A 14311-nucleotide genomic window follows, 5' to 3' on the forward strand; every position below is an offset into this window, starting at 1 on the left:
TCTTAGAGCCAGTCCATCCTGTCTGACATACACTAACGGTTCCAAGTCCAGTGACCATTATCCTCAATCTTAGGGTACACAGTATTGCCATATCTGAACTTTTGTCCAGAATCACAAATACTAGTCAACAGTGCCGGATTTAGGTTTGATGGGGCCCTAAGCTATTGAAAGGGGCCCTTTATACATCAAACTTTAGGCACCCTTTCTAAATCAAGCTTTCTGTATCAGTGACAAAAGTCGCCGTTTTTTAGGTTTGAATTTATGCTATATGTTAATTTAGGGACCTAATGGATATCTAAATGTAAAAGAGGGTCCATTACAAGTAGGGCTGTGAAAGGGAGCTCCATTATAAGCAGGGCTGGATAACAGGGGTCTCATTACAAGTGGGGCTGAGAAACAGAGCCCTATTACTTGCTTCATAAAAGCTTAGTATATAACAATACAAAACACCATTGTTGTGTGCGTTTTATCTTATTTGCTTTTTCTTGTTATTTGGAAATTACATTACAGGATATTTTCTTTAATTTTTGGGGGGCCCCCAAGCCAGTGGGACCCTAAGCTATAGCATGTTTAGCTTATACGTAAATCCGGCACTGCTAGTTAGTCAAACATCATATACATAATTAAGGGCCCGGGTTCAAACCCTGCTCCCACCAAGTGAACTTTGTGGTGGACAAACACCGTGTGCGTGGGTTTTCTCTGGGTTCTCCCGTTTCCTCCCACTTTCTTCATTCCACCATTTCATTCATCTCTCATCATCACCGTCTCCTTTAGCCTAATGGCCATAACCGTGGGACGTAAAACTCAAAAATTTCATTTCATAATTATAGGCCACTCTGTAGATGTTAAGTTATTTGGAATGTAAGTTTAATACATTGACACCTGTCTAGCCAAAGTTCAATGTATGAAACCAGGCTGAGTATGGAATGTGAACCTCGTACGTACTGTTGCAGTGTAACACATAAAAAAATAATGATTAACGGTTGGGAATAGAACGTCTGAACTGAAAGTTGTTGAAATGCTTGTTCTGTTCGTGGTCAAAGATTAGTGGATATTTGAAACACCAAACGAGTAAAGGCAAATATGTAGTTGGCCGTTTTTGCTTCGTAGTCAGATCCTGGGTTCAAATACGGTGGGCAGACATCCTGACTGATGTTTTTCCTCAGTTCCTTCAGCTGAATGCCAAAGTACTACTTGTAAATATAAGCGTCTCTGGTAGACTGCTCACCTGTGTGCGAGGGTTTCCTGGTTCGCTCCCAGGCCTGTGAGTTTGTGATGGACAAGATCGTGTCTGTGAATTTGTCAGCGTTTTCTCGTTTCCTTTCACATTTTCATTTCACAAATTCTTTCATAATTATTTGCTTTCATTAATATATATGTAGGGTGTTTCAAAACAACACCAACAACGTTTGGAAGGTGATTCCTGATACCAGAACAAGACAAAAAAATATAGTCCAACCTGGGTGCACAAATGCTTCCTTTCGGAGTTATAGGCTGCCGAAAACATGAAAAAAAAAAAATTTAAAGGTCCATAGCTCCAATACTGTGGGACCTACTGTAGTCGGGTCAAGACTTCACTTAGGAACTAGTATGTGCTCTATCCAAATATCCAAGTTTTACAACCCTGCGGTACTCTGCAAAATTTTTATAGAGGTAGTTAGTGAGTACTTCAAATTATATGCCGTAGCCAAATTCCCTCTATAAAAATTGTTGCGTGAGCACCTTAGGATTCTGGTCCGATTACGGTAGGTGTCATAGTTTTAGAACTGTGGACCTTCAAAGTTCTTTTTTGTTTATGTTTTCGGCAACCTAAAACTCCGAAAGGAATCATTTGTGCACCCAGGTTGGTGTATACTTGTTGTTCTATCATTGTATCAGGAATCACCTCCTAAATGTTGTCGGTGTTGTTTTGAAACCTCTGAATATAAAAATTTAATACAATTTTTTTATACTCCTTTCATCATAACCTTCTCATAATGAATATCAATATATTTTGCTTTATAACTGCAAAATTATTCAAGGTAAACTCATATCAGCATGAACTATGTATAAATATAAATATTTGATTTCAAGTTATCTGCACTTAGTATGACAAAAAATAATGCAATAATATGTAAGTGAAACTTTTAGTAGTGAAATGTTTGTAATCGAATAGCTTTTTGTTTTGAAATATAGTTTTCACTTTTCTTCTTAAGTACATTATTAACAACTAGCTGAACTGCCCGTTCGTAGGATGGGAAGACTATTTTATTGTTCTGTTATTGTTTTCTTGTAGAGTACGTCCTGGGATCTGTTATCATTTGTACGTCAAAGTGCGAGAGGAACATTTCAATAAATTACCAATACCTGAAATCCGACGCAGCAGACTGGAAGATGTCATACTACAAATCAAATACTTGCAGCGAGGGAAAGTCAGTAGATTTTTAAACAAAGTTATGGATCCTCCTGATCCAAAAGCGATCGAGATTTCAGTACAGGTATCTAAACTGCATTTACTGATTACTTCATCGTTTACATAATTAAAAGTTCGTTACCTCAAATGTTCATAAATATGCTACACACGTACACGCCGCATATGACTTCGTCAGAAAAATTAAAACGGTGAGCCTTCATTTTATTTAACCTATATCTAGTAACCACTACCGCTTGGTGTAACAGCCCTTTCTGTGGGCCTGAGCCGCACCAAAGCCATCTGTTAGCGATTGGTTGAACTACGTCCAGCATAGCAACGAACATGCAGTTGTAACAGACGTATTAGGAGCTTTCTAGGCTTAGTAGTGTCACGTCTTTTATTCACTTGACTCCTCAGTTTGCCTCACGACGCTGGATGGACGCCGGAAATTGGGAAGCACCGACCGGGAATCGAACCCGGGACCACGTGGATATGAGTCCAACGCTTTAACCACTAGACTACGGTGTCCCCAACCTATATCTAGGGGTGCTACTAAAATTCAAATAATTATTTATTCGAACATTCGAATAATGGAATCTTCGAAAATTCGAGCAATTTATTCGAACAATTATTCGGTTAAGGAATAATTGTTCGAGCATTGAAAACGTACATTTGGATATTCGAATAGGCGAATAATACTTTTTAGCAGCACTAATATCTAGCTAGCATTTTCCTTACCCGTTCTTATCTTCAGACGAAAATAGCAGAGCGTCCCGTTCAACAGATTGGCTATATGAAGCGTTATTATTATTAAGTATTCTTCCTTTTGGCAGGTCCTGGGACACTAATAAAGTTTTTCTCAATTTTAGATTTAAACCTGAAAATGTTTCTCGGTCTTCAACTTTCTCTTTTGACCCCCAATATTTTCCTCTGTTCTTCAATTCATCGATCAGTTCTGTTCTTCGTCCTGTCCCTCGCTTTCCTTCCATCTTTCCTCCTATTGCGGTATGAAGAAAACATTCCTCGTAAGATGTGTTCAATCCCAGGGCTCATAGCAAGTCACTTCTTTTTAAACTAAAAGTTACTTTTTTTTTTTTTTTTCAAATTTGTCACTAAAAGTTACTTTTTTTGGGGGGGACGTAATGTGACTTTTTCGTGTGATTTATGTTTTGCATTGGCAGTTTTCTAAAAAAAAAAATAAATAAATAAAAAAAAGATAAATGGAAAAAGGCAGAAACTTGTTATTCATTACTCTTCTGAAAGCTTCAGTACTTGCTACCACATGTGAAACAGTCAGCTTTATTCTCACTTCAGCCTTTATTCTTTCTAAAGCACAGTGGATGGTTGATGGATGCTTAAGCTCTCAAGGTGGAGTTGAGATCCCTTCTGTGTCTATTCTTTCTTCTATCATAATAGTCTTAGTTTTCTCTCGTAATAGTTAACGCTCCGCTCAACGTTGTGTTTGTGTGGTTCATCATGTTCGTCTTGTGTTATGCTTCTTGTATGGGCTTTTTAAGAGTAGGTGATGAATTTGAATATTTCACGGCTTTAAGAACTCTCAATGCTAAGTTAAATATAATGTCTGGGATGAAGAAATTCGGAAATAGGCCACAACTGATTCCACTTACCCAGAAGCTTCTTACATCTGCTAAGTCTGCTTGCCGTAGCTACAAAGCATACTTTGAAAACCTAAGAAAGGAGGAAGCGCAAAAAGAAGTAAAGAAGAAGAGATGAAACAAAACAACAGAGAGGTGATGGAGAAATTGACAAAGGAAAAAAGTGGCACGATGAGAGTTTAGTCACTTTTTCGTGTGCTTTTGGTCACTTTTTTAATTATTTACAAGAGACCAGACCGCTATGAGCCCTGCAATCCAATTCTCCTTCCTACGACGGATGCTGGCTAAAAGCGTTCTCTTCTCCTATCCGTGGGTCATGTTCTCCTGTCTGTTTCAAAATAGATTCGTTTGTTGCTCTCTCTGGCCATTTTATTTTCTCCATCTTCCTCCAACATCACGTTTTGAAATAAATATTTCTTACTTCCGAAGCTCTCTAACAGTCAAGGTGGCGTAGTGGTTAACACATCGGCACGGTATGCCGGAGGTCCCGGGTTCGAGTCCCAGTACAATCAGTCACCTTTTCTCTCTTTGACTGTTATAGAATTCACATCTACAGAGGATATAGTATGTTTAAAAAATCCATTGTTTCCTCTTTCATTAATATCTATTTTCAGTAAAATCGAGTGTTCATTTTTTTGTTTCCAGAAAGCTGTCAACTCTAGTAATAGCTAAGTAAGGAAACTACACTATAAATAGTGAACCTCTACAAAGACTGTACAATGTCCTTAAATTTCTTGTTGTATTGCATGGCAGTCTATCATTAAGTACATACATTATTTCTATCAGTTATTCTGATAGCAATACACTTAGACCCCTAAACTAACTACAATGTAGGCTTCTGGAAAGGCACTGTTCCCAGTTCTCTATTTCCAATCAGTCTTATCATTGTATTGTAGATAAGTCAGAACAAAGCTTGGATACTATAGTATAGTTGGGAGTCCTGGCGTCCAAATATATGACCAGTTACTGGAAATGTCTCTTTCTGAAAATGAGTTTGTAATTTAATAGTAATTTCGTTTAATTCTAACCATATGTAGGGTGCGGAAAAAGTCTCGGAACGGTCCAATATCTCGCGAAATATACAGATCTGCAAAACAAACAAAAACAAGTGTTAAGTAATTTTGAAAAAAGCTATCCACTAAGACCAGATGCAACCCCCTATCCCCACTCCCTTTGGGGGTTGGAGGGGTAACTTTAAAATTTTAAATGGGAACCCCCATTTCTTATATATATGGATACTCCAGAAAAGGGACAGCGATTTGATTCAGAATTGAAAACAGTGCCTTCAGGGTTTGAATCGACATACACACAAAAAAGAGGGAATACTAAAACGTTATGAAAATACGAATTGTCAGCCCTGTACTCAATGGCCATACGGTTAACGTACTGGACTCCCTCGTACCCCGTAAAGAGTTGAGGATAGGGGGTTGCGTTTAGTATCATTGGATAGCTTTTTCAAAACTATTTAACACGTATTTTTGTTTGTTTCGCGATCTGTATATTTCGCGAGATATTGGACCGGTCCGGGACTTTTCCGCACCCTGTATATTATATAAAATTATTCATTATTATTATTATTATTATTATTATTATTATTATTATTAGTATTATTATTATTATTATTTGGTTAAAGTCTCTTAAGAACTAGAAAATAGTTGGGCTTTCAAGAAGTTGCTTGATAGGAGTTTAAACTGACCAGGACTGTTACCATTAGTCTCCTGGAATTATCTAAAGAACTCTTACCAAATTACGTCTCTTTTCAATTGAAATAAACTGCAGTAGACATCCATCAATGGATCCAGTAAATTAATAAATTAAATGTGATGATTGAGGAAATAACGGGTTTTATGTCATACCAATTTAGCTATAGCTGACCATTTACTTTTGTATATATAATAAATGAATTTTTTTGTGAAACGAGTTGATATATGAACAGTGCTAATCTGGTTTAAAGCGAAAATTCCATAGCAATTACTTGTTTCCCATACTTTACTCTCTTCATAAAAATAACTACTTGTATATATTATTATATTAATATAACAATGTCGTTTGGTTTTTGGTTTAGTATTTCGTAATCTTTTTTGCTAAGCTATATATGTAATTCTAATTGGAATTATTTCTGTAAGTTGAAATAGATTTTAAAAAAATCATAATTACTTTATTTTATTTTATTTTTATTTTCCAGTATTTGCAGACGTTGAATGCGTTGGATGAAAATGAGAATCTTACAGCGTTGGGTAAATATTTAGCCCAACTTCCTTTGGATCCGCAGACTGCAAAAATGGTGTTGTTGGCAGCCATCTTCAGTTGCATTGACCCTGTCTGTTCCGTAGCAGCATCACTCAACTTTAAGGAGCCTTTCGTTATTCCCACGGTATTTATATTTTCTTTCGTATAAAGAAGAATCTCTCTTCAAGTAGAGTTTTTGTTTGTTGTATGTGACTTATACTGTTTCATGTGTACATTTTCAAGTTATAACAGCGGTTCCCAATCTTTGCTATGGGAATACTAATGGGCCTGCAGTAAGGTCTGAACGAACATTTTACTTTTAATTTTGTCTTGTTCTGAAAACAATGCAAATTCATCAGTTACTTAATAAAACTGAAGTTATGATGGTTTAAAACGGCTTGTTTTTATGCATTGTTGACAGAATAGTAACACAGTAGCTAGCAGTGTTTCTTCCAGGCATCGCTCCCGGGCTTGACAACTGTGTCCCGGCCCCTGGAGTTAAGACAGTTTTTTATTGCGATAACATGTCACTTCTACAAGTCACGTCCTTTAATGTTCCAATGCAGCCCCCTCATATTTTGATCCCGCCCCTGCGTACAAAATTTTCCGCATAAAATCCTGGAAGCTGTCAATAATCATTTTCTTTTATTTATTATTTTGAATGTATATGCTTGATAGTTGTTAAAGTACAGAGGAATAGTCATTTTCATTAAAATGGTACTATTTTCAGAAATGTTTAGAGGCGATTCAAATTTCCGACTCAAAAATATCGTCGTTAGCATCAGCATAATCATATATTGTAAAAGATAGAGGGTATTTGATGTTCCCTTAGCCCTTTATTTAGCGCACTGTTACCCTCAAGCAACATCGCATTCTATTGCGTTACCGCAAGAATTATAACTTCAGTGATCATTTAATTGGCATTATTGCTTTCATACAATATTCATATACATGATTTACGGGTCGCTTCTTTAGATACTTCTAATTTTCGTCAACGGGGGACGATCAAGTTTAGTATTGTAGAAGCTTTATTTCCTACGTTCCGCGAATTTTTTGTTTGTTTGTTTCTTGCTCTGGATGAAAATATTTCAACGAAACTGTTGGTAATTACTAAGAGTATTCTTATGATATTTGACCATAATAGGGCAATGTTGTTCAGTAGCTACACATAAGACCTATTTTATGGCAATGTTGCTTTGAAATAAACACCCTGTATTTTGTAACCAAAGTACAAAAATACTTTAAAAATTACGAAATTATGATAAGGAAAACATGGTTCAACCATAAAAGCAAACTAAATATTTTAATGGTAATGCTATCAATGCTTCCCAATTAAAGGGTTAGGGAGGAAGGTGAAGATAGTATAATATGGGTGTATAATATACGGTTGGAAATCACTGCATGATAACAGTCATGTCGTGTTGCCTGGACCCCTAAACTTTTTGCAGCCCCTCCAGACCTCAATACAAAATGCTGTCATTAAGACGAAAAAACACAATTTAGATATTTGTAAGAGAATTTTTAGTGACTTGGCTCCCCTGACTTATTCATAGCCCTCCCAAACCTCTGTGGTTGGTTTCGGGCCTGCGTGTTGCCACTATTAACAGAACAGAGGGAAAATAGTTGTAAGAGGATATGAGTATGTGGCTCAGAATGTAAGGAGTTAAACTAAGAATGTTTGTTAAATATTTTAGATCAGTCAGTGTGTCTTTTAAACGTGTCACAGTAAAAAGAATGTTGTTGCCTTGAATCTGAATATAAGTCAGAATTAAAGGGAAAAAAACAAAAAAACAAAAAACATTATGCCGGTATCGTCAACTCTGCAAATATCAGCCGTTCTCAAGCAGTGGCGTTATCATATTCTTGTAAATGGGAAACTATTTGTAAATCTATTGTAAAAAAACGCAATCTAGCTCTTTATTAGTTTACAAACTGAGAGCTCCTGATTTGTTTTACATTAAATGAGATACGTTGGGAGATAGCTTTACCCCACATGCTACGAACGAGAAGAAACTTTCTCTGAAAATAGTTCACAAATGTATTTTTTCTATTAAAAGATACATATTAACAAATGTATATTAGTATTAATACAGGGTGTTTCAAAATGAATATCGGGGTTTTAAGGCTTTGTGATATTCATTACAGTTAACTTAAAATAATAAATAAATACATTAAATGAAAGAGCAACTCAAACAGTTTTGTATGCATGCATGCGCATGCACTGTTTCCTTAATCTGCCGCTAGAAAGCACTAGTAGCAAAGATGGCGACTAGTTGGTGCATGGTAATGAAGATTTTTCTGGATTGTGTCGTCTTCAGTGACGAATCGATATTTCACTTAAGTAGTGATGTGAATACTCATAATGTTCGCAATTGGGGGTTAGCAAATCCTCACGAGATGGTACAGTTGCAACGAGATTCCCTAAATTGAATGTGTTTTGGGCCATATCCCGGTGAAAAGTTTATGGGCCTTGTTTCGCATGGCCTCCACGTTCACCAGATTTAACACCATGCGAATTTTACCTTTGGGGATTTATCAAGGATCATGTGTATGTGCCTCCGCTATCAAGAAAGGGGAGTGAAGCAGTTGTTGCAACTATTACTCCAAACATATTGATCAAGGTTTGTGAAGAACTCGCCTATCGATTCGATGTGTGCCGTGCGACAAAAGATGCTCACATTAAACACTTGTAGTAAAAACTGTTTGAGTTACTCTTTCATTTGATGGATTATTTATAATTGTACGTTAAATGTCATAAATACTACAAAGCTTTAACACTCCGAATCTATTTTGAAACACCCTGTATATGTTTATATTCTCTTGTTCATTCCCACAATGTAAGCTTACATCGAAGCTGAAATATTTTCGATTGCTTATCTGCAGGCATCATTGGTAGCAATAATAATATTAATACTCAGAGTTGAAAGGATTATTAGAAGAGATAACAACTGTTATAAACTTTTGTTGATACCAGTGTTTCCCACTTGGTGGTCCCCGGGCCCTAGAGGAACAAATTTAGGTAGTTTGTTGGATTATTTACATATCATAATTTGTAAAAAATGTAAAGAATGCCATGTACCCCTTGTATGTGTGTACTGTATGTTGTATGCTTATAACATAAAGAGAGATTGATTGTACCTAGGTAATTTAATTATTATGAATATTGCTATTTACTTCTCAATTACTACTACTACTAGTACACAGATACAAAAAGTGAAAGGTGTAAGGACCATATCTTGCTTGGAAATAAAATGAGGGTGCGCATCTGTGAAATAATTGGGAACCACTAGTCTGCACACTATTGTGCCGGTGCTGTGCCATCAGTTGTAGCTCAGAATACTCATTAAAATGAACGCAACAAATTGGGGATGAAACTGATGCACAACACGGTACTTAGCTGTAAAATTATGTTTGAATTTAAATGAAATTCAAGTGTTCGTAATTTTGAAAAAATGACTACTTGTGGGAAAGGTAAGAGAAAGAGAAAGGTTTTAACTAAGATGAGCACTAGCCTGATAGATCCAACGAGGCTGGCGTCGTCCTGGTTATCTGGAACGGTGAATGTCTTTCTCTGGAGGAGCCTGGATAAACTGGAGTCAGTCAACATCTGGATCTCTATCCTGTTGATCTGTAAGGGGCGTCGAGTTCTCTCTTGACAAGGCGTCTTTACGATTATGTTCTCCTACACCTTCATTCCACTAGTTTCAACTTAAGCTCGATGTATCTGCGGTGATAAACCAACAGAATGGTATTCTTGAGTTATGAAGCTGGTTGTTCTCCAATGATGTGATCCGCTTCTTTCGTCGATCCTGCACCTATCCTAACCGTGTGTCGAATACCCCTTGTCGATGTGTCCTCCTTGGTTTTGTTTGGTTGCAAAATGATGAGCCTGGAGTCCAATGAATGGGAAAGTATCAGGCTGTGCGTAAAGGTATGCGGAAAAAGAAGAAGGAAACTAGTCGTGTTTATTAACAAATATGTGATTACAGAAGCTGTCTGGAAATGTAAAATCTTAATAAAAGTTTTGTTCCGTTGGATTTTAAAGAGTTCATGATTCTGAAGAACATAGTCGCAATTTAATAAAATAATTGAATTTGGCGAAGTAAGTTAAAAGTTTACACAGTTATCTCACAGTCATGTCACTATAACTACAAAGATACTTCATACTACTTACAAGCAAACCAAAAATATTATCGCTTTTGGTAAAAAGTTACACAGTTCAGATCCTTCGATAAGCTCTAGTTCCATGTGTTGTATAGTCCTTCTACTGCAGTGTGAGCGTTAAACTACAAATAAACATATCGTTAATTTGTATATTTCTGTACAAGTTACAGAGAAATAAAATATTTTTTTTTTTATTTTGTGTAATTTTGGATATTTAAATCTCCAAAACTGAATCTCTCATGACGCCACTGGTTCTTAGAAAAGGCTTCTGGACGTACAGAAATGCAGGGAATTTATTTACAAGTTTTTAAGCATTTCTGGTTCAATTTATGCTGGGCTCTTTCAAAAAACAAATGAAAGAAATGAAATTTCGAATTTTATCTCCCACGATTATACTCTTTAGGCGAAAGAAGACGGGTGATTAATGAAAGTCAGTCATTATTATGAAACAAATTGGCTTAATGAGAATGTGGGAGGAAAGCGGAGAACTCCCTAATGCTCTACCTCTAAATCACCGTGTCTCCCTAATAACTTGAACTTGCCGAGAAAGCACGCTGACTCAGTGGTGGAACGCTAACCTCCGTGGTGAGAGGGATTCCTGGTTTAATTCCGAGCCATATGAATTTGTGGTAGATGATATCATGTCAGTGGCTTTCCTCGAGGTTCTCCCGTTTTCTTCAACATCATCATTCTACCAATTGTTTGACAGTCATTCACTTTCGTTGATCACCCGTTTCCTTTCGCCCAAAGGACATAAACATGAGGCGTAAAACTGAAAGATTTTATTTTCTTTTCAGTTTATTATTATTATTATTATTATTATTATTATTATTATTATTATTATTATTATTATTATTATTATTATTATTATTATTATTATTATTATTATTACGAGAACTGTCCAAAAGGTACCAGATGTTTTGACCTATGGCGGCAGTGGGTGGGGCTAGAGTCACCATCTTGGTGTCAGAACGTTGCCACACTTAATATGCATCCCACTGTGATAGTGTGAGGACTGTGACGTATTAGAGTGTGCACTGTAATAGAAAATCCAGCCTCTTGTGAAGTGCGTTCTGTGATTAGGTTTTTGTTGGCCAAAAAACCACAACCTAATTGAAATGCATCGCCAATTGTGTGAAGTGTACGGACGTGGAATAATAAGTAAAGGCGGAATAAGGCAATGATGCATTGATCTTAAAAATGGCCAGTCCAGTGTTCACGATGAGGATCTTCAGTTCACGAGAGTTGTTCGATCATCCACCATACAGCGAGGATTTGGCGCTGAACGATTACCACCTCTTCCCAGCGATAAAGACATGGCTCGCTACACAACGCTTTGATATATTGACGCTGAACTGCATGCCGGTGTAAGCCAGTAGTTGAAATCGCAGGCGACAGATTTCTACCGCGACGGTTTTGAAAAACTTGTGCCACGGTATGATAAGTGCATTGATTTGCATGGTGATTACGTGGGAAAATAGCTTAAGAGTTTACCTTTCAAATGCATATAATATTCTGTTACGTTTTGTATTTCAAAACGTCTGTTACATTCTGGATAGCCCTTGCATTTTATTATTATTATTATTATTATTATTATTATTAGTAGTAGTAGTAGTAGTAAAAGAAGAAGAAGAATATTCTCTTAACAATGTCTTAATATATCATACATTTTGTCCCAATTTTCATAAAATGTGTAGCGCTGTTATATATGTTATGAAATGTAATATTAATTTGAAAGATGGCGTCTTATGAATTTCTCTTGTTGTTTCTTCAGAAAAAGAGCCATAAGGAAAAAGCTGAAAAAGTGAGGCAGCAGTTGATGCCGGAAAGTGGAAGCGATCATTTAGCAATGGCTAAAGTTGTTATGGGATGGGAGAAAGCAATTGAGAATGGAAGAAAGGCGTCCAAGAAGTTCTGTAAAAAGTATTTTGTCTCCTTCGTAACGCTAAAAATGATCAGGTAATTACACACATATATATATATATATATGGGTGTGTGTGAGTGGGTGTAAATACAGGGTGTTTCAAAACACCGAGAATGTTTGGAAGGTGATTCCTGACACCAAGATAAGACGATAAGTATAGATCAACCTGGGTGCACAAATACTTTCTTTCGGAGTTACAGGTTACCGAAAACATGGAAAAATGAACTTTTAAAGGTCCATAGCTCCAAAACTATTGAACCTACCGTAGTCGGGTGAAGACTTAACTGAGGAACTAACATGTACCCTATCTAAAAATACATGTTTCATAATCCTAAGATACTCACGCAACAATTTTTACAGAGGGAGTTTTGCTACGGGCATATAATGTGAAGTACTCACCAACTATCTCTATAAAACTTGTTGCGGAAATACCACAGGATTCTGATTTTTTTTTTATTTAGTTATTTATTTATTTATTTATTTATTTATTTATAGGACACACATTAGTTCTTAAGTGAAGTCTTGACCCGACTATAGTAATCTTACGTCCAATAGTTTTGGAGCTATGGACCTTTTAAAGTTCATTTCTTCATGTTTTTGGCAACCTGTAAACTCCGAAAGGAATCATTTGTGCACCTAGGTTGGTCTACACTTTTTTTTTTTTTTTTTTTTTTTTTGTGTGTGTTATCTTGGTGTCTGAAATCTCCTGCCAAACGATGTCGGTGTTGTTTTGAAACACCTTGTATATGTATGTAGAAATGTATCTGTAAATCTGTCGCCTGAATACATTTATTTATTTATTTATTTATTTGATTTTAATGAATCCACATTTAAGATCGTATCCATCCAGGTGAAGGTCAGTAGCATAGCCATATTTATGAAAAAAAAGTGGGGGGGTAGAAAAAGGCAGAGAGAAACTATTAGCTTATATTATTGGGAGAAAAATGAAATCCCGTTGTCCTCGACTGGGAAGACTCTCTACTGGGCTTGCCGCAACACAACAAGATTTTTATTTAGATTTACATTTTATATTTACCTAGGTATATTTCTTGTGCAGTGTATATTGTTTATTCCTTAGGCATCAAGCTCTTTTAAGGAATTAGTAATTATTATTCCATGCACCGAATACTGAAAAGTCATTTACTCCAGTAATGTTAATTCAATACTGTAACCCTCTTCAGGGTAAGGTTTTTGGAAGAAGGAAACTGGGAAAGGTATGAACAGAACTACAAAAAATCGTAATGTTTGTTATTATTATTATTATTATTATTATTATTATTATTATTATTATTATTATTATTATTATTATTATTATTATTATTATTATTATTATTCTGCAGTGTGCATCTATCAGAAGCGGATTATTACTTTTACGAGATAAAGCCCGCAAGAAGTTCCAAAACGATACATTAAGAGGCCCCATCACGGCGAAATTAAAATACCGCTAATTTGACAGTAATTATGTGATGCCTTCAAATAAATAAAAGATAACCGAAAAGTGGAACAAGAGCTCGTTAGACAATATTATTTTACATGAGATACCGTTATCACGACTTGCTTATCTGCTTTCGGCTTCCAGCCATTTAGAAAATTGGCATTTATTTTCCGCGTTTATAAATGGCTGGAAACGGAAAACTATTAGGTGACTCGTGATAACGGTACCTCATGGAAAATAATAATGTCTAGGGCGCTTTTGTTCCACATTTCGATTATCTTTTATCTATTTGAAGAAATCACATAATTGTAAAATTAGTGGTATTTTAATTTCGCAGTGATTAGGCCTTTTTTTTTTTTAAAAAAAAAAAGTATTTACAAGCAACAGAATAATCTCCATCTGCATTGAGACATTGTTGCATTGTTGTATAAATACCCCAATACTTGCTGTGTAGAAGCTGTGGATTCTTGAAGCAGCCACTTGCGGATCTCCTTACCACCTCTGCATCATCCACGAAAGTTTAACACTGAGTTAGGATTTCAGGGGACCAA

The 14311-nt window shown here is 36.1% G+C and overlaps 1 protein-coding gene across 1 annotated transcript in view; it reads left to right on the plus strand.

The window, feature by feature from the left end:
* Nucleotides 1-14311, plus strand: part of LOC145667964 (uncharacterized) — a 223975-nt gene that overhangs the window by 129569 nt on the left and 80095 nt on the right. Inside the window, exons 14-16 of the mRNA XM_081735388.1 lie at nt 2276-2477; nt 6194-6382; nt 12176-12360. Of these exons, the coding sequence (XP_081591514.1) occupies nt 2276-2477; nt 6194-6382; nt 12176-12360 (576 nt within the window). The remainder of the gene's footprint in view (nt 1-2275; nt 2478-6193; nt 6383-12175; nt 12361-14311) is intronic.

This window comes from Thermobia domestica, chromosome 13 (assembly GCF_964235325.1).
Source record: "Thermobia domestica chromosome 13, izTheDome1.hap1.1, whole genome shotgun sequence".
NCBI lineage: Eukaryota > Metazoa > Arthropoda > Insecta > Zygentoma > Lepismatidae > Thermobia > Thermobia domestica.